General features: G+C 35.2%; 1 protein-coding gene and 1 non-coding gene across 6 annotated transcripts in view; both read left to right on the forward strand.

Moving 5' to 3' along the window:
• Arid4b (AT-rich interaction domain 4B) overlaps window positions 1-27,454 on the forward strand; it is a 143,428-nt gene that overhangs the window by 47,009 nt on the left and 68,965 nt on the right. For all 5 annotated transcript variants that reach the window (XR_006849190.2, XM_046432017.2, XM_046432019.2 and 2 more), the window contains 4 exons: window positions 16,361-16,471; window positions 19,117-19,182; window positions 21,740-21,830; window positions 25,240-25,319. Coding sequence is in view for 4 of the 5 variants with exons in the window: in XM_046432017.2 (XP_046287973.1) it covers window positions 16,361-16,471; window positions 19,117-19,182; window positions 21,740-21,830; window positions 25,240-25,319 (348 nt within the window). In the remaining variant the exon portion in view is untranslated. The remainder of the gene's footprint in view (window positions 1-16,360; window positions 16,472-19,116; window positions 19,183-21,739; window positions 21,831-25,239; window positions 25,320-27,454) is intronic.
• Trnaa-agc (transfer RNA alanine (anticodon AGC)) lies at window positions 23,119-23,191 on the forward strand. The gene has a single exon. It is a non-coding gene; the product is annotated as a tRNA-Ala (tRNA).

Genomic DNA, 27,454 nt, shown 5'->3' on the forward strand with positions numbered 1-27,454 from the left:
AGTTGTGCTTTATTAAAACAGAAGGGTATAAAGTGTAATCAGCAACAGGAAAAGGTGCATGGGGTGAAACCAGGCACAAGTTTCCTCAGTAGAGTCACATAGGCAAGACACATTTAATTTCCCCAGCAAGAAATTATGACAGTGCAAGTGAAATGTTGCTAATTAGGTGAATCTTGCTAGAGACCATCATGCAGTGTTTTATTGATGTCTGGTCACATAGGCAGTCCATGTCTGACACATACTCAAATTTCAGACTCTTGAGAATGAAAACAGGTTTTAAACATAAGCCATATTGTTTGTACATTACAGTTCAGCCACTGGTTTCTTATCAATTCATGGTGGAAATCTGGAAATCTAGATTCATGTAAGATCCCAAATGCCAGCTAACCTTGCAAACAGGCTCTTCTAAGGAGAGCACTCCCAGGCATGCCTTTAACTCTTCTGTGTATAGAAGTATTGGCTTTCCATTTCCTTAGTTTTTACTTATTTGTATTGAAAAATTGTGATTTCTTTTTAGAACCTTCTCAAAGCATCTTTTCTATTATATATTTTAATGAATGTTCCTTTTATTGCCCTATTTTTTGTTGATGTTTTATTTCTTTTTCATTATCATTATCTTGGCATCTTTTAAGTCTTTAATAGTTACTGAATTTCCCTGATGCTTTTCACTCGTCCATTTCATTTCTTCCATATAACCTACATGGTTAGGAAAACAAATGGTGATTCTGTTAATTGCCAGGTATCCCATTTAAGACTTAGGGAAGGGCTGGGGTTTTGGCTTAGGGGTAGAGCGCTAGCCTAGGATAGGTGAGGCCCTGTGTTCGATTCTCAGCACCACATAACAAAACAAATAAACAACAAATAAATAAAGGTTAAATTCTTTAAAAAAAAAAAAAAAGACCTTGGGAAATAACCGCCAGGCTTAGTCTTCCTATAGGTGTATGATGCCTCAGAGTTCAGAGTTCTCTTGATGGCTTGTTACAACACAAATGGCTGGTTTCCTCCCCTAGAGTTTCTAATTCAGAGTGAAGTGGAGCCTGCACTTCTATCAAGTTCCCAGGTGTTGCTGACCCTACTGGTCTTGGGAACCCACTTTGAGAACCATTTTTCTTGTTTATAATCATTAACTCAGGTTAGCAAGAGTAGTGCACTCTGTAAAACTCCCCAATGCAGGTTTACCTAATGCAGTATGCTAAAAGTGAATGAGCTCTTGTTACCTCTGTCAACTCTTATGTATTTTGCAACTGGTACATTTTTCTTTTCTCTCTCTCTCACTTTTACTGGGGATTGAACCCAAGGCCTTGAGCATGCTAGGCAAATACTCTTCCACATGGCCTACGTCACCAGCCTTTCAAAATTTTTATTTTATTAGATACAGGATCTCACTAAGTTGCCTAGGCTGATCTTGAAATTGAGTTCCTGCTGTTACCTCAGCCTCATTAGTAGCTGGAATTATAAGCATGCACCTTTATGTTCAGCTAACTTTATTTCCTATTTGTTTTTAAGATAAATAAAAAATAATGTTTTGTATGTGCTCAGTGACTCCTCCTTAGATCACAGGAAATTTATCATCTCATTTGGATAATAACAGTCTTGTGGATTTCTTCTTTCTTGGGGAAAGTAAATTGGCAACCAAAATGCTAGTATTTTAAAGTGCTTTCTGGACTTTCCTCTTCTCCTGGGAATGCTTATGGGAAGAGATGCCACAGAAGTGTTTTTTATGATCTTAGTAGGGATCAGGAAATCCTAGGGAGACAAAACTTAACCTGTGACTACCTGGGGCTATTGAGCAGCCGTGCAGGTTTTCTAATGAAATTCTAAAAAATATTCTGACTCATATGGGATCTCTAGGTAGACAAGCAACCTAGTAATTCATTTCATTGGTATAGTTTTTTAAAACTCCCATGTCTGATGATGAAGGAGCTAATAATCTAGTAGATTTTATTGGAACCTATTAATTCTAACATATTAAAATGCTTATAGATTGAGTCTGTTTATTTTTCAAAGTCTACTGAAAGGAGGGATGAGTTCAAGTGTCCTGGAATGCATTTTAAAAACTCTGGCATAGGGCTGGGGTTGTGGCTCAGTGGTAGAGCACTTGCCTAACACATGTAAGGCACTGGGTTAGATCCTCAGCACCACGTAAAAATAAATAAATAAAGGTATTGTGTTCATCTACAACTTAAAAAAAAACAACCAACCAACAAACAAACCCTGGCATGTAGCATGACCCTTCCTATTTGCCATTACTAATGAAACCTTAAGTCCATTTTCTTAAATTAGTGTTCAGTGAAGTGAGGAATACTCATTTCTAAAATTTGATATTGGCTCCAACTTAATAGTAATATCTAATGGCTCAACACCAGTGTGATTTTATATTTTTTTATTTTGAAATAGACTAAGTTGTAGAGGCTGGCCTTGAACTTTGCAGTCCTCCTGCCTCAGCCTCCTGAATAGTTAGGATTATAGGCATGTGCCACCATAGCTGTATATATTATATATTATTTCATTCTTAAAGTTTACTGTGTTATCTGGCTTTATGTTATAGTGGCGTGCACACACAAACACACACCATGTTTATCTAGTATTTAAATACATCAATTAGTAAGTAGTTCTTTGAGAAAAGAGTAGGTAATAATAGGTGAACAGACTTGAGTTTATTTATTTATTTTTGTATAAAGCTAAAATTGTATTTTTAGCAGTCTTTTGAAATTTTTGATCAAATGATTTTGAGGTTTCAAACTGAGTTTTTCATTAATTGTCTTTTTTTCTTTAAACATTTAAACAAATGTTAAAATTCCATCCCATTAATTTTGGGGGAGGACCATCCTGCCCAATTAAATCATGACATTTTTAAGACAGGAAAATAAAAAAGCTTTTTATATATCTTGGCATCTAGCCAGGAACATAATTGTCAATTTTGATTTGATTGTTTGGATATGTTCACTCATTCACTTAAATGGTATTTATGGAGCAATTACTGTTCTTTTATTATTTCTTGTTAATGATCTATTTTTCTTTAGATTTTTATAAGAGACTTTGTAACTGCACTTAACAGCTCATGGAATTGTTTATCCTCTTTATAAGATGGAGAAACAGAATAAGAGACTTAACTAATAGTTGCATATTGGGGTCATAACCTGGGGGTATTCTCCACATAAATCCCGTCCTCATGTTTCTATATCCTATTACTCCTGTAAGAGTCTTTATCAGACTGAACTCCTCAAATTCTCTTGGGTCCAGTCTCAAAGTTCCCTTTAAAATTTTTAAATCATTTCATTGGCTAATACATGTAACTGTAAATTCAAAAGGTACATACATATTCTTACCTTGTTTATCTTCCATTTTCTGCCATTTCAGCTCATAGATAAAATGATTCAACATAAACATTTTCTGGGAATATCTACATCTGAATAATAGAACTACCTTTTCAGTTTCTGCATCTGCTTTTTATGTTTTTCAGTCAGAGGTGATAATAATAGTGTTTCTTTAGTTGTAAGTTTAATTAGAAAAGAACAGAGATGGAATAAGTGATAAATTTATATATCCCTGCCTTTTGAAGCAATATTGATCTCCCTGGTAAGGGTTTGTGTTATTTTGAATAGAGGAAAGTTGTGGGAGAATTGATTGGTTACACAGTGCTCAGTTTTAAAAAACCTGGTAGTCCAAAGTAGTCTGTATCATGTTTATGTTGTGAATGTGTAGTTTTAGCAGAATATCATCCATCTTAGTGAATTCATGTAGAGTTTTATAGACTTTATTGGTTTGTGGAATTTAATTTATAGATTTGTGTTAGTTTTATGCATATTTTGTGCTATAAGCATAAAGAATTATCGGGTCTAAGACATGCTTTATCTGTATTGTAATATTTCTGAATACATCCACCAGTCAGTTGAGAATATGCCATTGTCTAATTGCCATCTTTTTTCTTTCATGGCGGTGTGGTTTATAATTAATGATGTAAGTTAGGTGGAATATGGTAACCTTATTTATATGAATTTTTGGTTACTTAAAAATAACTTGTCATCACTCTAGTGGGTAGGAGTGAAATTATAGTTTTTGAAGGGAGATACTGGGAGTTGAAACCATGGGTACCCTACCACTGAGCTACATCCCCAGTACATTCACAACCCTCTTTTGCCCTTAATTTAAAAAAATTTTTAGACAGGGCCTTGCTAAATTGCTTAGGTCCTCACTAAATTGCTGAGACTGGCCTCAGACTTGAAATCCTCTTGCTTTAGGCATTTGAATTGCTAGAATTATAGATAATGCATTGCTTTTTAAGAACAGTTTTATGTAAACAATGGTGATCATGTTTTCTACCATACTTGCATCATATTTTTTGATTCCAGTACCCATACATAAATGTAATTGCCAGGAAATTGAAATTCCATAAAACATTTTTTCAAAATATTTGGAAAATCACGTGGTCTAGTCAAATGAAATTCCTACTTGTGAATCTTCACATCATTCCTATCTCTTGTATTATATTCATAAGACTAATAGCTTAGCTATTAATACCTATTTTTTTGATTATTGTTTTTAGTTGTAGATGGACACAAGACCCTTATTTTTATTTTTATGTGGTGCTGAGGATTAAATCCAGTGCCTCACATGTGCTAGGTGAGCGCTCTACCACTGAGCCATAACCCCAGCCCTGCTAATAATTGTTCTTGAGCTGCTTTTGTCATTAATTTTTACATCATCTGATTGTTAAGTACAAAAACTGCTTTAAGAAGAATGGCAACAATAACAAATTACAGCTGACATTTATTAAATGCTTATTACATGCCATGCAACATTAAGCATTTTACATGGGATTTTATGTGTAACAGGTCACAAGTTTATTGTATATTTTATTCAACATGTACATAATTTATATTTAATATGTAATGAATCAATAAATATTTATTTTTACTGTCATCACGTTTACCTTACAAATATGAAGCTAGACTTAGATAAGTTAATGTCCCCAGAGTCATGCATTATGGACCTGGAGTTTGAATCCAGATATTATGATTCTAGAGATTATGCTTTTTTACTTCCCAGTATAAGGTACCTCCCGAAAGAAGGTATTTTTGAAATATAAGTAATTTTCAGCTTCAATGAAATCACATTTAGTAGGGCTTAAATGGTGTCTAGTATCTTTGGTTTAACAGATATTTTCTGAATTTTTTCAATATGTACATGCTGTTTTAGGACTAGTGCATACAAAGATGAATGAGACACTATTTTCCTGCTGTGAGTAGTTCAGTCTAGATAATAGTTATGGTTAAAATACAATGTGAAGGAACTGAGGGTGTAGTTCAGTGGAAGAGCACGTGTAAGTTCCTGGATTGGATCTTTACCACCACCTAATAAAACTAACTGTGAAAGATCATCTTTTCAAAATGTTTGTATATTTGGGGCAAATTCAGTATTGTAGTATTTAAAAGCTCTGAAATTAGAATGAATTGTATGACTTGAGAGTATTTATTATATACTTCGTGGGTCAATTTCTTTTAGTCACTAGATACAGTGGATAAAGTTTCATGTGATCAAAGATTAATGTTTCCTATTGATTACTTGTTCCAAGTAATCAACAGGGCTAACCTTGATTGTTGGGGGTTTTAAATGAATTTTATTGATCAGTCAAACTCTTAGAAGCGTACTTTAGATGCATCTTCAGCAACTTGTTAAATTTTAAAATGTTTTACTTATTTCCCTTTTGTGTGTGTGTATGTGTGTATGTGTGTGTGTGCGCGCACACACTTGACAGGGATTGAAACTGAGGGGCTCTCAACCACTGAGCCACATCCCCAGCCCTATTTTGTATTTTATTTAGAGACCCTTGAGTTGCTTAGCGCCCCACCATGTGCCGAGGCTGGCTTTGAAGTTTCAATCCTCCTGTCTCAGCCTCCTGAACTGAAGGGATTGCAGGCGTGTGCCACCCTGCCCAGCTACTTATTGCCTTTTAATTTGATGACCTTAGATACTACTCACATTCTTTAGATAGAAATCATAGCAATGCCAGGTATGGTTTTTCTTTGTATTCTTTCTTTTTAACTATCTGCATCACCAGGCTCCTCTGACTTTTAGATTATTACAGTTTAAATATGTTCTGAGATTTATGTTACTCAGATGAAGATGTGTTTGCATTTGAATGAGATTTTGACCTCATTAATAAGGTAACAAATTATGATTATTTTTTTTTTTCTGAGGGCAAAGTAAATTGTCTACCTTTGCATTTTGTGAGATAGCTGTTTTGCTTTTCTGCACTTAGAACAGTGTCTTTTTTTTGAGGAAGGGTTCTGGAGATGGAACCAGGTGAGCTCCAGAGCAATGTCTTAAATATAGTGGGCACTTAATAATGTCAGATCTGGTGTCCTCTCTTACCTTTTTTGCTGAAAATTCTAGTTAGAGTATCTATTTCAATTTCCAGGATTATGCAGAAAATCATGTTAATATCTGTAAATACAGATTTATCCCCTGGTTGATAGATGTGGGTCTAAAGGGTACTTTGTGATTTTATCTTTGAAAGCAATTTAAATTTTAATAAGAGTATTAAGAAATAGAGGTAGTATCCTGAGATAAGATTGTGCTTTGGGGAGGGTTTTTAAATTCAGTATATAACTTTTTCACAGTCAAGTTTAAAAAAAAATGAGTAACTTGAAAAGAGGTAAAAAGTAAAAACATAAGTAGATAATTCATAGAAAAAGATAGTAAGTGCCCAATGAATACATACTACTCTTTATTTATTTACTTAATTTTTTAGTTTTAGGTGGACACAATATCTTTATTTTTAATTTTTTTTTATTGTGGTGCTGAGGGTGGAGCCCAGTGCCTTATGCATGCTAGGCGAGCGCTCTAACACTTGAGCCACAACCCCAGCCCTATATACTACTTTTAAAAAAAAATATTTTTCTTTAGTTGTAGATGGACACAATGACTATTTATTTTTATGTGGTGCTGAGGATAGAACCTAGTGCCTCATACATGCTGGGTGAGTGCTTTATCACTGAGCTACAATCCCATCATGAATATATGCTACTTTTAAAAATAGTATATTTTCTCCAGGTGTGGTGGTGCATATCTGTAGCTCCAGTAGCTTTAGGAGGTAGAGGCAGGAGAATCAAGTTCAAGGCCAGCCTTATCAACTTACTGAAATCCTCAACAATTTCTTGAGACCCTGTCTTAAAATAAAAAAATAAAAAGAAAAGGAGTGGGAATGTAGCTCAGTTGTAAAGCACCTCTGGTTTCAATCCCCAGTTTATAAAGATAGATATATAATTTCAATTATATATTCTATAATTCTTATAGAACTAAGAATTCACATAGTTCCTTTTACCAGATTAGTCAATTGTTATCTTGCACTTCATTTACTCTGTATCTGATCTTTCTCTTTCTCTGTCCTGTCACCCATAAATACCCCAGAGTGTAACTCTCAAAAAAGAACATTCTCTTACTTACCCTGCACTCAACATTCTAAACCACTAAATCAGCATTGGTACAGTACCTATCCTTTCCAGGCCCATTCAGAGTTCATCAACTACTCCAAATAATGTCTTTCTTTTATGGTCCATGCTCTACTCAGGAACACAGGTTGTATTTAGTTGTCTTGTCTTTCCAGACTATTTCAATCTAAAACTTTCCCCAAATTTTATTTAAATTATAAGAAATAGAAATCTTATATTCTGTAGGATAACTTTCAACCTGGTCCACCCAGTTTTTCTCATCACTAAGGTCAATTTTGGCAGAAAGAATATACTTTTATTCTCAGTGTTTCACATCCTCCACCTCTGAGTGGTATTCTAGTATTAAGCCAATATCCTGTTCATCAGACCTTCTACCTATCCATCAGCTAGTATCTCTTGACAACTTTCTAAGTCAATTCCTTTATGATGGTTGCCAAACAGTGATTCTCTGTTCTAGTTATTCCTCTTGTGTTAACCTTTTTATTAAAAGGATAAGTGTTGAGAGCCACAGCCGAAGGGGCCCCAGCAAACTTCTAGCTGCCAGCTGATTGGCTCCTTTGCGGTGATGCTCATTGGGCTGTTTCCCCGCTCTTTCACACCACGGAGCTGCTCATTGGGCGACTTTTTTTGGGAATTCCTTCAGTGCCCAAATGCCACCACCGGCTTCCCACAAGCCTCTCAACTCCCCCACTCCTCCTGCTCTTGTGGCCCGTTGGCTGTGTCACGTGGGTGGAGCCAAAAAAAGTCCCCCAATGAGCAGCTCCATGGTCTGAAAGGGCGGGGAAACAGCCCAATGAGCATCAGAGGAGCCAATCAGCTGGCAGCTAGAAGTTTGCTGGGGCCCCTTCGGCTGTGGCTCTCAACATCTCCCCCTCTCTGTTTAAACAACAAGCATGTGGCTTAGGGACTGTGCCTGCCTTAGGTTGTCCAATACTACATATGGTCCTTTCCCACATCATGAAGTTCTATTTTGATTTTTGAGCTCCTACAGACCTAGGTTAATGTTTTGCTGATCAGTTCTATTTTTTGACTATAGAGTCTTTAAACATTGCAATGGAGATTTCACCTGTAAAAAGTTATAAGGCCTTTACTATTATGTTATGTGTTTTATGTATTATAATATGTGTGCACACTTGTGTTTTGTGTTGTATGTTTGTATGTACATATGTCCATATATCATATATGATGAGCGTGCATGAAAAATGGATCCAAATATTTTTTTTTATTCACGTGATTTAATTGGTTTAATTTAAATTGGGTAAACAGCTGTTGAGGATTGTTTTAATATGTGAACAAAAAAGGAGGTTAACAGATCTGTTTGTTTACTTTCACCTTTCCTTTTCATTATATTTAATAATTCTGTTCAAGATAATGTAAATTGTTCAGAAAATTGTTTTCTTTTAGTGCCTTCTGGAATGTTACATGATTTTTTCTTTAGCCATTATTGCCAGAATTCCTATCTTCATCCCAGTGCTGGTGAAGACAAAGATAAAACCAATCTACAGCTTCTGCAATAGCTATCACTGAACTGCTTGCAGAACTTGCCTGGACTATGTATCACTTGTATGCATTGTGAACTCACTTGTATGCATTGTGAACTATCTGTTGGTGCAGTGACTTGTGGTAGTGTTGGGGTATTTTTGCTGATGGAGTCATCGGTGGTACAATTTTTCCAAAAGGAGCTGTCAATTGGCTTGGTGTATCCTCCTCCCTTCTGCTTGTGATGGTGGTTCAGCTAAAATTTGGGGGCCAACAGAGGTGAGGCAAAGAACCTCACCCCCCCACCCCCCCACCCCGCTGATACAAAGACCTATCCACAGGTGTGGCTGTATGCTGGACCATACATGTAGTGAATGATGGGTAAGAGCCAATTGCAGTGGTACCAACCTAAGACAGGAGGCTGACGCCTTGAGGTCAGCTCATCCGATGACGGGTAAGGACCATATGTAGTATTGGACAACCTAAGGCAGGCACGGTCCTTAAGCCACATGCTGTTGTTTAAACAGAGGGGGAGATGTTGAGAGCCACAGCCGAAGGGGCCCCAGCAAACTTCCAGCTGCCAGCTGATGATTGGCTTACAGCGGCCCAGCAAACTTCTAGCTGCCAGCTGATTGGCTCCTCTTCGGTGATGCTCATTGGGCTGTTTCTGCTTGATAAGTGGCTTGTGAACTGTGCCCAGCCAGACTGCGGCAGATAAGTTTCTTTTCTGCTTTTTTTTTTTTGTTGTTGTTGTTCTGGGTATTGAATCCATGGGTGTTTTACCACTGAGCTATATCCTCAGTCCTTTTGGTATGCTCCTGACTCAACCTTCCAGGTCCCTGGGATTACATACAGGTGTGTTCCACCATGTCTGGCTCTTTATTTAGTGCATCTTAAAAATTCATTCATTCATATGTTCATTCATTTATGTAAATATGGACTCATGGATTCCAGATTTAATGCATTATATTTTATCATTTTAAAAATCTATATAATCAAATTATAGTAGAACACACAGATGGTAAGTGTATCTGTTTGGCATGCATATACAGCCCTGACAAGAAAATTGATAGTTAATATCTGTCTATCTATCTATCTATCTATCTATCTATCTAATCTATCTATCTATTTATTTATTTTGGTACCAGGGATTGAATCAAGGCGCACTTAATCACCGAGCCACATCCCCAGTCTCTCTTTTTTCAGTTTCTCCCCGGCTGGGCATTTATTTATTATTTTTATTAGACCTTTATGTATATATAGTAGTTGGGTTCATCCTGAGAAACTCATACATGCATGGAATTCGATTTCAGCTTAGGATCCCTCCCTTTTCCCCTCCTGTTCTCCCTCCCTCCTCCCATTCTCTTTCTTCTTTTCTGTTAGACATCCTTTCCCTTATCTGTTGCCATTTATATTTGATTATTCTTTCTATGTATGCATAAAGGTGAGATTCCCTGTTGTATATTTATGTATGCATACAACATGATTTTCTAAGAATTCATTCTGCATTGCTTCCCCTTACTCGTCACTCTACTCTTGTTTCTTGATCTCATGCTTCTACATTACTGACCTTACCTTTATTTTATGTTATCCTATTCTTCCCTCCTCCTTTCCTTTATTTTACTCTAGCTTCTACATTTGAGAGAAAACATTCAACCTTTGAGTTTCTTGAGTTTGGCTTATTTCACTTAGCATGATATTTTTCCTTTCCATCCATTTGCTGGCAAATGCTGTATTTTCATTTTTTTTTTTTTAATGCCGAACACTTTTTTATTTTGTTACAGGGTTTTGCTAAGTTGCTTAGGGCCTTGCTATGTTGTTGAGGCTGGTTTTGTACTTGGAATCTTCCTGCCTCAGCCTTCTGAGCCTCTGGGATTACAGCATGTGCCACCATGCCCAATCTAATATTTATTTTGATGTTCAGAGTTTCCCCTATTTGATTGATAGGATCTCCTTCAAGATTCCTCCTGTGTGTCCTTTTCGAATGTTCCCATCATTTATTAAGCATTTTCTTACTTTCTGGCACAAAATGTTTCAGATTCTTCTTATACATTCCCTGCCCAACCTTGAAATCAGCCATTTTCTAAGGATCCATAGTTTCTTTCATTCTTTTTTTTTTAATATTTATTTTTTAGTTGCAGTTGGTCATAATACCTTTAATTATTTATTTTTATGTGGTGTTGAGGATCGAACACAGAGCCTCACATTTGCTAGGTGACATTCTACTGCTGAGCCACAACCCTAGCCCAATGGTTTCTTATAATGGAGGATTTAGAAATCAAGATCTGGGCTATTGCCATGCTTCAGTCTTTCCCCCATAACACCTCTCCTCTTGTCTGTCACTTGCACATTCTTAGGCCTTCGTGGACAGACTTGGGAAAATATAAGGTTGTACGTAGGTACATGCATAGGTACACACAAACCTATACTTTGTGGTGTGTATATATGTATTTCACAACCATGAATCCAAATCGTGTGTGTGTGTGTGTGAGAGAGAGAGAGAGAGAGAGTGTATGTGTGTATCATACACCCCCACACTGCTAGGAATTGAACCCAGGTCCTTGTGCATGCCAGGCTAGTGTGCTACTGAGCCACATTCCTAGACCACTTAAACCATATTCCGAATTTCAGTCCGTTATTTTGACTTATTTATACCATGTCCATTTTCTCCTTTTTAACTTTTTTGGCAATGAGAAACATGGTCCACATTATCCTCAGTGTATTTACTTATTCATTCAGTCAGTTTACTTATTTGGTAAGTGTAACACATGTTCCAGCCATGTTGCTCAACTCCTCTGTCCCTGTGGAGCTCCTCCTACCATATCCTTACCTGAAGATTGGGACTGTGCCTCCATGTGGCTTTCCCTAAATTCATCCTCATTGCTTTTTATACTCAGTATCTGTTCTCTCTACCTCCTTGTGCTTTCCCAACCTGTAATCCTTCCTTCCTTCCTTCCTTCCTTCCTTCCTTCCTTTTTTTAATATTCATTTTTTAGTTGTAGTTGGACACAATACCTTTATATATTTATTTTTATGTGGTGCTGAGGATCAAACCCAGGGCCTCACACTTTCTAGACGAGCGCTCTATAGCTGAGCTACAACCCCAGCCCAACCTGTATCTTTTCATAATCCATGTTCTTAGTAAAATGAAAGTGAGGAGATGATTTTAAAATTAGATTATGTGATTTATTTTCTTAATGCATGTCCTAAAAAATGTACATTTAAAGGTTAGTTTAAAAATGATAGTCTTTGATATATATGTGGAATTTCATGCATTCATCTGTTGAAATTATATCCATTCTTGTTTTAACACCTCTCTGAGATTGTCATATATAACATAGGTTGTTTTCATAGATTTGTTGTCACTCTGAGTTTAAGTTTATTTATTAATGTATATTTTTAGTATCAAATTTAATTTTTTTTTGTTTTCTGATTCTCCCAGCTGTATTGGCATTGTAACCAGTTTGAATGTCGTACTCTTTTTAAGAAACTAGATCAGTAAAGTTTCATGTAGCGTGTTTTGCTTTTTAAAGATTCAGTCTTGAATAACTGAGTGTTTTCTGGGCTGTTTCATTGTTAACCAGGTATTTGAAGAATTGATTTTAACTATCATCTAAAACTTATTTTATATATTTGGTATACTGCAGTTCAGAGGCATATGAGAAATTGCTGTTGATTCATTTGTATACTTACATGCTTCCTTGGCATAGTGACATCTTCAAAGACTTTTTCCACCAATTTCTAATTGAAAATTGCTTATGCCTTTAAGTGGTCTTATGGAATGCAGCAGTGATTTTTAGGTGCCAGATAGGACATTTGGTAGATTGACTAGAAAAATAATTGTTAAGCAGTGCTGTGAGGTAGCTGTTTCCTTGACAACTAGAAAACTGTTTTGTTTGCTCAACAAAGAGATGATAGTTTAGTAGTTTAATTTCTTTTTTGTTATGGTCGAGTTACACAAATACATCTTATTTGAGCCTTTGAGATGGTCCATATTATTAACCAAAATCAGAGAAACAGCAAAAAGAGAAGGTATGGCTGTGTAGATATGTATGTATATGTATCAGGGCTGGTGTTGGTCAAAGAAATCTTAGTTAACCCGGGTATAATTCTTTGTACATCTCTACTTTAGACCAAAGTACATTAGCCTGGAAATAGGTGTATAAGTCTTGGTTGTCTTTCTGTCATACTCAGGGAATGATATACTTCGTTATGGAGCAGAAACGCAAAGCCATAACACCTCTTGCTGCTACTAGCATTCAGTGTGCTTGCTTCACATATGAATTGAATGAGGGAGTCAGTATGTTAAAGGGCCTTGCCCCCATTCAGATCCCCCCCGCCCAACAAGGCATCTTGTGTATTTGGGAATTTGTAGTGACTTAAATCCTTTTGCAGAGGCATTAAACTTTTTTAAACTCAGTTTCTCCTCACATTATTAAGTCCTAACAATAGCCTTTAATTGGTGCTATATGTTGAGCTCTGTACTAAACACTGTAGGTATGAAATCTTTTTCCTCATCCCTGTGATATCATAAACTGTTACTGTATCCTGAGGCACAAGAGTCCTAGCCCAAGTCAGACAACTAAATAAGTGGTAGAATTTAAGCATCTAATTCAGGAGTCTGTACCCTTTGTTGTTGTGTTATTGTGTTTGTTTTTTGATGCTAGGGCTTGAACCCAGGGCCTTGCACATGCTAAGTACAGGTTCTATGACTGAGCTGTATCCCCAACACTAGTGCTTGTACTTTTAATTACTATTTTGTAACTGTCTTTTATTAATATAGTTGCATCAATAAAATGTAGGGTATAGAAAAATATTAATAACAAAACTCAGTAAAATTCAGTCCCAGTCACTGCAAATAATAATTTTTTTGTTGTCCTGATGAAGTAATACAATATCTGGAATTTCCTTCAGGATTATCAGGATCGAGGGATAATTAAAAGGGGAGGGTTGATGAGACAGTTGTATGGGTTAATAATTATGGTTACATGCAGGATTTATTATAGTAGTCTGACTTCTTTCTTTTTATTAGTACTGGGAATTGAACCCAAGGATCTTTAGCCACTGAGTCACATCCATAGCCCTTTTTATTTTTTATTTTGAGACAGGATCTCATTAGATTGCTTACCACCTCGCTAAGTTGCTGAAGCTGGCTTTGAACTTGTGATCCTTCTGCCTCTGCCTCCTGAGCCAAAGAGATTACAGGCATGCGCCACTGTACCTGGTTCTGTCTTCTTTGGTATTATGTTTGTAACATTCCTCAGTGTACATTTTTAAAAACAAAGAATGCAGTCAAGTTGTTAAAAAAAAATTAACCTTTCCTTAGAAGTGGACTTTGTTTGAATAAAACCTTTTTTCTCTTCCCTTGTTTTTGTTTGGATGTGAAGTGTTCCCCAAAATCTCCTGTGTGATAAGAATGTAATTAGTTCAGAGATGAAATTATTAGAGATGTAATCTAATCAATGGATTAATCCAGTTGAATGAATTGAATGGGTGGTAACTGTAGGCAAGTCGATGTGGCTGGAGGAAGTAAATCATTAGGGACCTGCCTTTGAGGTTTGTATTTTGCCCCTGGCACCTCCTTTACTATCCTTCTGCTTCCTGGCTGTTAGGAACTGAGCTGCTTTTCTCCTCCATGCCCCTTCCACCTTGCTGTTGTGTCTCATCTTGGGCCCAAAGCTAAGGATTTGGTCGATCATGGACTGAACCTCTGAAACCGTGAGCCAAAGTAAACTTTTCTACCTCTTAAGTTGTTTTTGTCTATTGTGGTCACAGGGACAAAAAGCTAAAACATTCCCTTGTTCTATTCCCTTAATCCCTCTTAACAGTTGTTTTTATTATTAGATAAACTCTTTTCCCCATACATAATATAATGTGTCCTTGGTTATTTCCATATTTCTACAGGGGAAAAATATATAACATTTTAAAGGAATACACATTACCAGTTATCCTGTGTTTTTTTTCTCATTAGATTTAGTACTGAGAAACACTGAATTCTCAGGATTATTGACATTATTTGAAAAAAACTGAAGAAAGTGATTTAACTTTGAATTTGCATAATTTATGGTGTGAATAGTCATTTAAATTGAGATGTTGCTTCTTGAAATTTTTTTTTGGGTGTGTGTGTGTGTGTACATGTACATAGTGCCGGGGATTGAACCCAATGCTTCCTAGGTACTAGGCAAGCACAGAGCCTCTTTTCATTCCTTTTTATTTTACTTTAAGACAGAGTCTTGCCTAAGTTGCCCATGTTGGGCTTGAACATCAGATCCTCCTGCCTTAGCCTCCTGTGTAGCTGGGATTACAGGTGCACCACCAGGATCAGCATTAAAGGAGGGGGGCCGGTGGCAAGGGAAATGTGAAATCATACAGATCTATTTTACTTTATTTTTAGTTCATTGTGTTAGTCAGCTTTTTGTTGCTGTGACAAAATATCTGGGGAAAACAACTTAGAAAGAAAAATTTACTTTGGTTTTGGTTTCAGAGACTTCAGTTCATGGTGGGCCAGCTAGCTCTATTACTTTGGGCCTGGGGTAAGAATCAAACTCATTGCCTCACATATTGCTAGGCAAGTACTCTACCACTGAGCAACAACCCCAGCCCCTCCTTTTCTTTTTTGATGGAGCTTCTTAAGATATTATATTTCTTGTAAAACACTTTGGCAAAAACCGTTTACATAATCATCCTTTGGCTATGGAATTGGTTTATTCAAGCAGAACTCCTTAGAAATAAATGGGTCCTCTGCAGAAATTTCTCTGATTGTAAAAGGTAAAAGTAATTAGATTAGGGCTATTATAAACACAATCACAAATGAGGAAATATAAGAGTAAATAGTTTGAACCTATATGAATGCATTTGAGATGTTTGACAACAGTTTATTGGAAATGTCTCAGATTGGATTTTCTTATAGCTTCCATCAGTAGTTTGAATACATTTATTTTCCTTTCCTTTTATACTGTTTTACCTTACGTTGTGTGTACATATAACAGCTATTCTGAATTTGGGTTGAATCTTCAGATATAGCCTGAAATATTAGAAGATATATATATATTTTTCAGATTTTGAGGTTCAAGGATCTGCCATCTAGCAAATGGATCCTTCTCTTTAATCACATAACAAATCAGTGTTTTAGTGAGTAAATAAATGACTGGAGGTGGAAATGGAAGGATATACCTTGTAAGTGAGCTAGTTCATATCAGGGACTATATGTGTTCAATAGGAAAGAAAAGCTCTTCTATTTTACATGATAGATATTTAATATATTTAAGTAGGTTTTATGGTACATATTTTATTATTTTTATTTTATAGATGTATAGTAAAATATAATTCTGTTAGCTTAATAGCTATAAAAGGATTGGATTCACTATTTTGATTTTTGGAAAGGAACTTGGCAATTTGAGTCTAATTATATTTCTTTGCATGTTTAGGCCCTTGATGAGCCTCCCTATTTGACAGTGGGCACTGATGTGAGTGCTAAATACAGAGGAGCCTTTTGTGAAGCAAAGATCAAGACAGCAAAAAGACTTGTCAAAGTCAAGGTAAAGTAATTGTAGTATTTGTAAGTTATATGTTCAGTATTGATATTTAAACTCTTGTTGGGTAAGTATACCTAAGAGTTATTTTTCTGCCAAATGAGTTTCTTGGAGTAATGGTTGTAAAAGCCCCAAATAAGCATTATTATAAAACATTGCAGTTAGAATAAAGTTAGATTTCATAGTTGATATTTTACAATGGATTTGTTATTGTATGTAATGTTAGTGTTTTAGTGCTGGGAAGTCATCTTAATTTTATTATAGGAAAATTGAGGATCACAGAGGATGGTGATTTATTTCCCCAAGGCCATTATAGCAAAACAGTTTGCCAATTTTAACCATGAGCTTCGGTTGTGACTCATAATTGATAGTATCTTAATGATGAGATAAGATTCATTTGGTTGATGATTCTTTATCTTCTGCCTTTTTTGAAAAATCTAAAGTTACATGAGTTTTCTCTCAAATATCAGACAAAAAGAAATGTAATTGCTTTTATTTTAATAAATGATCATGATCCTGGTATAGTAGTGTTTGCCTATAGTTCTAGCTACTCCAAGAGAAGGAGGCAAAATCACATTTAGGAGTTTGGAGACCAGTCTGAGGAATATAGCCACATTTTTTCACCCTAAAAACAAACAAGAGTATAGCTCAGTGGTAGTGTATTCACCTACCCTAAGTGAGGCCATGGATTCAGTCTGCAGCACCACAAAGAAAGGAGAAAAAGAGAAAGAATAATACACGGGCCACCTATATTTAATAACAAAAATATGTCTGTGTTTTTGAAAAATACAAGACAAGTAAAATATTTGAATGTCGATATTTATTCATTTATTATAATATATTGATTAGTAAACCATATTTATGAAACTTAGTGGGAAGGAGTGTGTGGGGATACAAGAATGAGACTTGAACTCTGTCCTCCAGAGATTTATCATCTAGATGAGCAGATATGTCAACCATTGGCTGCAGAGGTGTTTTGCTTCCTGTGGAGAATATCTGATTCTCCTCTGTAGCTTTTCCCATGTTGCATGCTTGGGTTCCTCACTCATTATGCTCTTGACTAAGAACCATTTGAAAAAGCCTTAGAATTAGCTATAGACCTGTAAGATGCTAATCTTGGCCCCCAGGTGCCTCTTCTTTCCAGTCTGCATCTGACAGTTCACTTATAATGTGGTTTTATGGGGGTACTGATGTTTCTTCTTTGGACTTCACACACTGGTATTCCCTAAACACTCCGTTTTTCCCAGCACTATACTAGAGTTGAAGAGAAAAACACTTGCCAATTTTCTCACTTTTTCTGGAGCTGCTTTTAGCACATATAACACCTTCCTGTGAATTAGACAAAGGTCCTCCCTTCTGGTGGAGAGCTGGGGACACACAACAACTCTGTTAGAAGAAACATGCTCTGGGGGCAGGAACCTTGTTATTCCAGGACCTGTGCTTTGGCCCAAGAATTATTGTCTAGATTTTACCCCCAACTTGCATCCTAGCTAAGATGACATCTAGCATTCCTGCCATTTCTTGATCTAAATAAAAGGAACAAAACTCTAGTGTTAAGACCTCCCATCTGCCAGGGGCTTATGGTTTAAGTGAAGAATACATACAGATACCTATGAAGATGATTTAAGTAAAGTGGTGATGCTTAGTGACACAGAAATGCCTGGGATGCCACTAGGCATCTCCTTTCATAGCTGGTTTGATAATCACATAAATCTGATAAGAACATAATGATGGTTCAATCCTTTTAAGAACTGTTTTGCCTTGTGTAAGAAAAAACAAGTTTTTCTGTACTGAACAGTGGAAACTATCATGTTTTTCACTAGCTAATTAAATATTCCAACACAAACCCTTTAATTTAAATATTCAAACTTGAATCCTTTTGTTTAACTTAGTGTGTTCATGTCTGGTTTTCTGTTTTCTGATTTCTGTAGTACTGACATAAAGTACAGTAAAGTTCTGGAGCTCATTGAACTTTAGTGCCACCATGTACTAGTTATGAGCTTGGACTAGTCCTGAGTTTTGTTATCTACAGACTGGAAATACTCAGACCTACCTAAAAGGGTTGTTTTGGAGATTGATTGATTGATGATTGATTGATTTTGGCAGTATTGAGATTGAACCCAGGATTGCATGCTTGCTAGGCGAATGTTCTACTACTGAGCTACATCCCCTTGAGTGTGATGCTTAGCTCTCAGTAAATGCTTGTGGCTACCATTTATTATTAAGCTAAGCCTTCACAAAATTATATAACCTCTAATAACTGAAGGTCTCTATGCTGTCTTTCAGATTTATTTTTTATTTTAATTAATTAGTTAATTTTTGTGGTATAGGGGTCCTTGACCATGGAGCGAGCTATATTTCTAGCCTTTTTTATTTTGAGACAGGGTGTTGCTAAGTTGCCCAGGCTGGCCTCAAACTTGCCATTCTCCTACCTCAGCTTCCCAAGTTACTAGATTACAGGCATGGACCACTGTGCCCAGCTGTCAAAAGATTTTTCAGTTAATCCATTTAGGATTTGGGATCTCATTTAAATTAGGCAATTGTTAGTTTGTACTTCTTATAACAGAAACGAACAATTAATGTAAATATAAGATTATGTTGCTTGATTTTTGTTGTTATTGTTGTTGGCTAATTAAATTTATAATTTCTAGGTGACCTTTAGACATGATTCTTCAACAGTGGAAGTTCAGGATGACCATATAAAGGGCCCACTGAAGGTAATTGATTTATTCATTATCAGTTCTGTGATTGGAAAACAGAAATATGTGATCTTTTTCTTTTAGTTCACTTTGTTTTATAATTAATAAAATATATACTTTTATCTAAAAATTGAGTAGTAGAAAAAAATAGCTTTAACATTAAAAAATAGCTAATATGTCAGTAAAAACTAATAGTGTGTTCATAAATGAAATATGAATGTCCAGAAGGCATTGAGTGCTTTCATTCTCCAGGATGATGGACTTTTCCATGATGGAGAGATGATGAACTAGAGATCATTGATGAACATTTTGCATGAGAAACTTAAACACTAGAACTCAGAGCTCTTAATTCTTTGGAGTACCTGCTGGAAAATGAAGTCTAAGAGTCACTAGGCAGCTGTAAATAATGAGCATGTTCCTACTAAAAGCTATGGAATTTTATTTCTTTGCTTTCACTTTTTCCTCATTGACCCGTAAAATAAATGTTACTCTACTTTGTGCCAGTGAGCAAGCCTGGAACATGTGAGGAGCCACTTTGTGATCTTGGGCCCTTTGAAATGTCTGAAAATGGTCATTGGCCTGGCTAGGAGAATTAAGAAATGTTAAGAGTATTGAAGAAATATATTTGTAGATATAAGAAAAAAATCTCTTAACTGTTGAAGCTGTAATTTTGAGACAGAAATAGATGTGTTTTATAGTTTTTCAATTTTAAGACTTAATTCAACCCCCAGGGCATTAATATTTTGCATATATAGTAGGTACTGTGCAGGATTAAAACTCCTTAAGTTTGGTGGTGGTTGTTTTGTTTTGGTTTTACTCTTGCCTTGTAAAAATTTATTTCCAGTCATTTCTATTTTACAGGTGTCATCTTGAATATTCATATACATGTTTATTTCTTGCAGGGACAAAAGACCAAAAACATGTACTTTTGTAGTGTGACATTAAGCCACCATTTCTTTACCCACCAGTATGGGCTAGTACTGTGCTAAGTCTTTTTGCACATATTATTTATCATAACAGCTTTTTAGGGAAGCGGAAACTGAAGGGAGGTGAAATAATTAGGCCACAGTCTCAGTCAGTAATGGCTGTACCAAAGTTCTATAGGGTCTTAGCCGATCATCAAAAAACTTTCCCTTCTGTACCTTTAGTACACATACATATCCATGCTGTGTTTGTGTTTGGCTCATAAGCACAGGAGCATGGCTCTTCATTGCTTGACTGTCCTGTTGGCTTGGCATAGACACACAGGTGTTAACTATGAAGTTCTGTTGTACAGGAATTGAAAAGGCAGCTATTTTGTAGCTTTAAGCCATCTTCTCTGCTTTGACCCCCAGCTTCCTTGAGAGTGGTATAGTTGATTTATTTTGTTCATTTAGTTTTCCTACATTAAAATTTCCTTTGTTTGTGATTAGGACTTAAGACTATTTTGAGTTTGACGTACGCAAACATACCACATTTTGGTCTCAAGATTATTAAAATACTTTTCTTTTTTAGGAGGCAGGGTTAATGGGTATTGAACACAGGGACCTTTTACTACTGTGCTGCCTCCCCACCCCTTTTTATTTTTCAGTTTGAGACAGGGTCACACTATGTTGCTTAGACCCTCATTCATTTGCTAACGCTGAACTTGAACTTGTGATCCTCCTGCCTCAGCCTCCCCAGCTACTGGGATTATAGGCATGTGCCACCACACCTGGCTGAATTGCTTTTCTTACCTGTGGTTTTGGTTTTTGTTGTTTTTTCTCTAGAGTTTGATTGTTCCTTAATGTCCTTTATAACTTTCTATCACCTAGTAGAGTGTCAGCATTTGGATAAAGAAATAAGTCTACCAAAAATGATGGTCATTTGATATCAACACATTTTCAGTAATGAGCTTATATGGAAATAATTCCTAGGCCATTTAACAAATAAAAAATAACAATGGTGTTTACTGATCGTAATCATTTAATCAAAGTCCTGTGAATTCCTCAGAGTTCTCTTTTCTTTCTTGGGCATAGTTGGGGGTTAACAGTCTCTTTGAACAAGTTTATTTTTATTATCACTCTATAAAGATCATATAATTATCAGCATTTAATGATCAGATGGAAAATAAATTGCTCTCATTAGCGGAACATACTATCCCTTTAGGAACCTCAGAGCTATTTTTTCAATTGTCAATATCATATGCAGTGGTTCTTAAAAGAGATCATTTGTGGTTCCCACAACTAAGAGGATATAAGAATAGAACTGTTTTTTTAAAAAAAATTATTTTATTTATTTTTTTACGTGGTGCAGAGGATAGAACCTAGTGCCTCACATGTATTAGGCAAGTGCTCTACCACTGAGGCACAATGTCAGTCCAAAACTGTTTTTGTAATAATACTTAGTTGTTCAAGTATGTTTTTCTGCTATGTCAACATTTCATTGATGTTACAAACCTATTGGTGGGTGAAATTGCTGGTATCTTAACACAAATCAAGTTCAGTAGTCATTTTATTCTTTACCACTGTGCACTCATTTAAAAAAAAAAAAAGGAAACCATGGTTTAGTTTATTTATCTTTAGAAAGTTTTTCTAACATTTTAAAAATATTTTAGGTAGGAGCTATTGTGGAAGTGAAGAATCTTGATGGTGTGTATCAAGAAGCAGTTATCAATAAATTAACAGATGCAAGTTGGTACACTGTAGGTAAGAGAATAATTTTTCTTTTGATGATATGTTTTTAATTATATGGTAAAACTAATCTTAAAATAGTGTTATTGATTATCTTTCTAGATAATTTACCTTATTTCACTGCATAATCATGCCACCACATTAATGTATATTCAGTAGTATTCCATGCATCCTAATCTTGCACCAAAGACAGTGTAGTATTAAATGATTTTTAAGTAATTACACTACTGAAAAGAAAAAGGTTTACATAATGGAACAACCAGAGACATGAAAAATTGTGCTTTATATGTGTACTATGAATTGAAATGCATTCTGCTGTCATGTATAACAAATTAGAATAAATAAATAAGTTTCTTAAGAAAGCTTTACATGATAGTCACACCCAATTTTTTTGTAAATAAAAAAAAAGCTCATAAAACTGACAATCATGTGGTGAAATATGGAAAAACGTTTTTACAAGATGTATATATATATATATACACACACACACACACGCACACACACACACAACAATTTGAAATTATTTAATGCATATATTATGCAATGGGTTTCTATTTAGTTTTTACTTTAAAGTATATCTTATAGAGTTTTCTTCATCGTAACCATTTGTAAGTATGGAGTTTAGTAGTGTTAGATATTCACATTGTTGTTTAACAGGAGTTTCTTCTATTGTATTTCATAGTAGTTCATGCACTATAGTTTATTTTCTCTTACCATTTGCCAGTCTTCTTGCTCTTAGAGTAAATGTTGGGTAGAATATATTTCGTATGTGTATTTGTCTTTTGTATGTATAATATTTCTCTAGTGTGTGCACTGAGAAATAGAAATAGTTTGAAAGGACTGTCCTTTTAAAAACTTCAGTAGTGAAAACTACATTCTTAGAAGACTCCCATGAACAGTGTATGATATGCTGCGTATACCTGTTTTCCCAGTCCTTTTCATATTTGTCTTTTAAAATTTTTTGTCAATTTTGACATTTTAATGCCTCTCCCATGAATACTAATGAAACTGAACATCTTCTCATAATGTGTTTGTAAGGAACATCATTTTATTTGTTTTCTCTATTGTGAATTGCTTGTCCTTCCCATTCTCCCTTTTCCTCTTGGGATGGTTTATTTTTTCTTATTATTTTTAGGATGTGAGTTCTTCAGATATTCTAGATATTAACATTTTGCTCCTTTCATTGCAAATATTTTTCTTCTGCTGTTTTGATTTCTGCTTTAAATTTTCATAGTTTTTGTGTGGTCACCTTTTCCCTTGTAGTTTTAGTTCTGAGGTTTGTTTAAGAAAGGCCTTTAGGGACTGGGGTTGTGGCTCAGTGGTAAAGCGCATGCCTAGCATGCATGAGGCACTGGGTTCAATCCCCAGCACCACATAAAAATAAACAAATAAAATAAAGGTATTGTGTCATCTACAAATAAAAATTTAAAAAATGGCCTTTATCAGTGTTACAGATCTGTTTGGTAATATGTTTTTCAGCTTCCTCATAGTTTTATTTTTGTTTTACAAATAGCTTTTTATTTTCCTCACAATTTTTCAAACATTCTAAAATAATGATTGAACATTAGTTTTTAATGGATAGCCAATTATTCTAGCATTACTTATTAAATAATAGTAAGTCTTATTCTTAAACAACCTCAAAGATGAGAATAAACCTCTAGTAAAATGTCTTTGGAGATGTCCGAATTCTATAGAGCTTTGACATAATGTGGGTGAAGTTTGTTTATATTTTGGTGGGATTAGGAAAAAACAATTAAGAGAAGGAAATGTTTCATTTTGCTATAAGCAAAATATTTGATGATGTCAGTTGCAGTACTGGAAATGATTCTGTGTAGTCTAGGTGGAAATTAGGTGTGGTTGTCAGTTTCTTGAACATGGCACTTTTATCACTGCATTGGCTCAGTTGCAGCACTAAAAAATGTACTGAGAGTTATTTGTCCAATCTCACATAATGTGAAGTGTCACTTAGTGTCTAAGAATCTAATTTTGGTAGATTGGCAGAAACTGTATAATTTCTAAGATTGCGATCTTGGTAACTCTAAAATAGATGTACTCTTTTCCATAATTTCTGAGGAATGTAGTGTAGCCCAAAATTATATTTATCATGAAAATATACGTACATTCCTTTTAAAAAAATTTTTTATTAGTTATTGATGGACCTTTATTTATTTGTTTATATGTGATGCTGAGAATTGAACCCAGTGCCTCACACATGCTAAGTAAGCACTCTACCACTGAGCCACAATCCCAGCCCATGAATATATACATATATTCTATGTTTACAAATTTACAGTAGTTTTGCTAGAATATTTTAATATTTTAGTTTTTGTTATTTAAAAAATTTTCCCCCTAGTTTTGTTGTATTGTGTTTTGTTATGGTGCCGAGGATCAAACCCAGGTCCTCATATATGCCATGTTCTATCAGTGAACTACATCCCTAGTGCCTATGCTCTGTGGAAGTATTAAGTTCCAAATAAAATCATTGATTTTATTTGGAACTTGAACTTATACATGGAACTTATACTTAATGAGGAAATATATAAGTATATACTTATATACTTTGTCAAGTGACACTTGACAAAGGTACCCAAAACATACGTTGGAGAAAAGGCAGCCTTTTTAACAAATGGTGCTGGGACAACTTGGTTTTCATATGTAGAAGAATGAAGAGATGTCTTACACATGATGATTTAAGACATGTACATTTTGTAACGTGATTATCATAATCAAGTTAGTTAACACTTTATTTAGTAGACATTTGAGTACTTTAAATGTGTAGTTTTCAACCAGGGAGGGGGTTGAATGTGCTCCATCAGGGAAGCTTTGGTAGAATCTAGAGGCATTTTTTGGTTGTGACAACTGGAAAGAAGGAACTAGTGGCATCTAGTGGGTAGAGTTAAGGGCTGCTGCTAAATATCCTGAAGTACACAGGATAAACAAGTCACACGGGAAGTATCTGGTATGATATGTCACTGGTGCAGTCTGTGAAACCCTGCGTATAATAATGAAAATAGTCATTTTTGTAGGAACAGTTTGAATGTATGAGTTTGTAATCTTTCTGTCACTTAGGTAAATATTTATTGGTAACTACAGTAGGACAACTTGCCTTTCCTTTGCTATCTTGATAAGCATTGGTTAGCATTTAAATGATTTCCTCCTGAAATGCCAGCTTGTTTTTATTTTGTGTTTCCTGTTTCAGAGAAGATATTTTCATTTCAGGCATACTTCTTTTTTACTAGAAATGGTAAAGATATACTTCATAACTCTGAATTTAAAGTTATTCACTAAAGAATATAAAAATGTGCATTGAATTTCAATATAATGTTAATAGGTCTGTTCCACTCAGAAAATTAAATGATTTTACATTTTGTTGTTAATCTTCAAAAAACTCTTCAGTAGCTTCCATTTTTACTTCTTTACATAGTTTTTGATGATGGTGATGAGAAGACACTGAGACGGTCTTCACTGTGCCTGAAGGGAGAGAGGCATTTTGCTGAAAGTGAAGTAAGTAGTGACCATATGATGAATGAACATCTTAATATCTTGTGTTGAGGGGTAAATTTTTGCTTCCTTAATCAATCTACTTATTAATCAGTAAAATTTATTAATATATGGTATTATTATAATGCCATCTGTGAAACGTGTTTATGGGCTTGTTTTTGAGCACCAATTTCTGTTGTCCTGGTTGTTCAAGTATTTTCGTGTTAATATGGTAAGCTTGTGTAATTATCTTTAGGTCACTTTTATATACATTTCTTTAACTTGTCAATAATTATAAAAAAGAGATGTCTGATTTATTGCCCACTTGAATCCTGTCAAGAGTAAATGATGTGTAAATACTAGCAACAGTCCCTACCTATGGCCAATCAACTTTGTCAGAGCCTCACCTCAAAGAAGTCTTACCAGACTGCCCTTTTGAAAATAGTCTCCCCCATTCCTCTTCATCCTTTTAGGTTGATTTAGTTTTCTACATGACACTTATTCCCTGACTTCAAAATATGTATATGCACTTAATATTTTGTTTATTGCCTGTCTTCCTTACAAGAGTGGGGACTTTGTGTCATCTTTACTACTTTGTTCCTAGTTTCTTAACACTGCCTGGCACAGAGTGGGAACTGAATAATTGTTAGTTATGTGAATAAATGAAGTGTTTTATAATTCCCAGAGACTTTGCTAAGAGATCAATATATGTTATCACATTTGCTACATTATATAATAGATACTATTATTATCCCCAACTGATAGGTGAGGAAACTGATGACTAGAACAGGCTAAACCATTACTTTTCTAGCACCAAAGCCATACTCTTCATTTTAAAGTTGTATCATGAATGCAGGGTTTGTCCCACACGGATACATGCATATGACATTCGACAAAGGTGCCAAAAACATACATTGCAGAAAAGGCAACCTTTTAAACAAATGGCGCTGGGACAACTTGGTATCCATATGTAGAAGAATGAAACTAGACCCTTATCTCTCACTCTGCACAAAAATCAACTCAAAATAGAAACTATGCAACTTTTGGAAAGAAAAGTGTAGCATCAATACTCCAACTTTTAGACACAGACGACGACTTTCTCAGTAGGACCTCAGACACTTAGGAAATAATTACAAATGTTAATAAATGGAATAACATCAACTGAAATAGCTTCTGCACAACAAAGGAAACAATTAGGATTGTAAAGAGAGAACCTACAGAATGGGGATTAATATCTAGAATGTATAATAAAGAGCTCAAAAATTTTACATCAAAAAAATTAAATAACCCAATTAATAAATGGGCAGATGAATTAAACAGACTCCTTAAAAGAGGAAATACAAATGGCCAACAAATACATGATAAAATGTTCAATAATATTGGCAATTAGCAAAATGCAGTTCAAACCTAGACTGAGATTATATCTCATATCATTAAGAGTGGCAGTCATCAAGAATACAAATAATACATGCTGGAGAGGCTGTTGAGAAAAAGGAATACTTTTACACTGTTAGTGGGACTGTAAATTAGTACAGTCACTATGGAAATCACTGTGGAGTCTTTTCAAAAGGCTAGACATGGAACCATGGTATGATCCACTGTACCACTTCTCAGAATTTACCCAGAAGAAATAGCCATCTTACTATAGTGACACTTGCTGACCCATGTTTATAGCAGAGCAATTCACAGTAGCCAAACCATGAAACCAGCCTAGATGTTCATCAGTGGATGAATGGATAAAGAAAATGTGGTATACATACATAATGGAATTTTAGTCAGCAATAAAGAAAAATGAAATTATGGCATTTGCAGGAAAATGGATGAAACTAGAGACTATAATGTTAAGTGAAATAAGTCAAACTCAGAAGGTTAAGGGTTGGATCTCATAGAACTCAGAGAGATCAGTAGAGGAAAGGATAGGGGTGGGAGAAAGCGCTGGGGAGTGATATTGGCCAAATTATGTAGTTATACTGTGTGCATATGTGAATATGTAACAATAAATTCCATAAATATGTACAACTATAATGGACCAATAAAAAATATGTGGGGGAAAAAAGTGAATGCAGGGTTTGCAAAGTTGTGCAACTCAGTAGCTTGCTATTAAAAATTTGAGATGTTATTAAAATGGTGTTATATTTCTAGCCCTGTCTATATATATT

The sequence above is a fragment of the Marmota monax genome, unplaced genomic scaffold (assembly GCF_021218885.2).
Source record: "Marmota monax isolate L192 unplaced genomic scaffold, Marmota_monax_Labrador192_F-V1.1 WCK01_AAM20220418_F8-fsc00071, whole genome shotgun sequence".
Classification (NCBI taxonomy): domain Eukaryota; kingdom Metazoa; phylum Chordata; class Mammalia; order Rodentia; family Sciuridae; genus Marmota; species Marmota monax.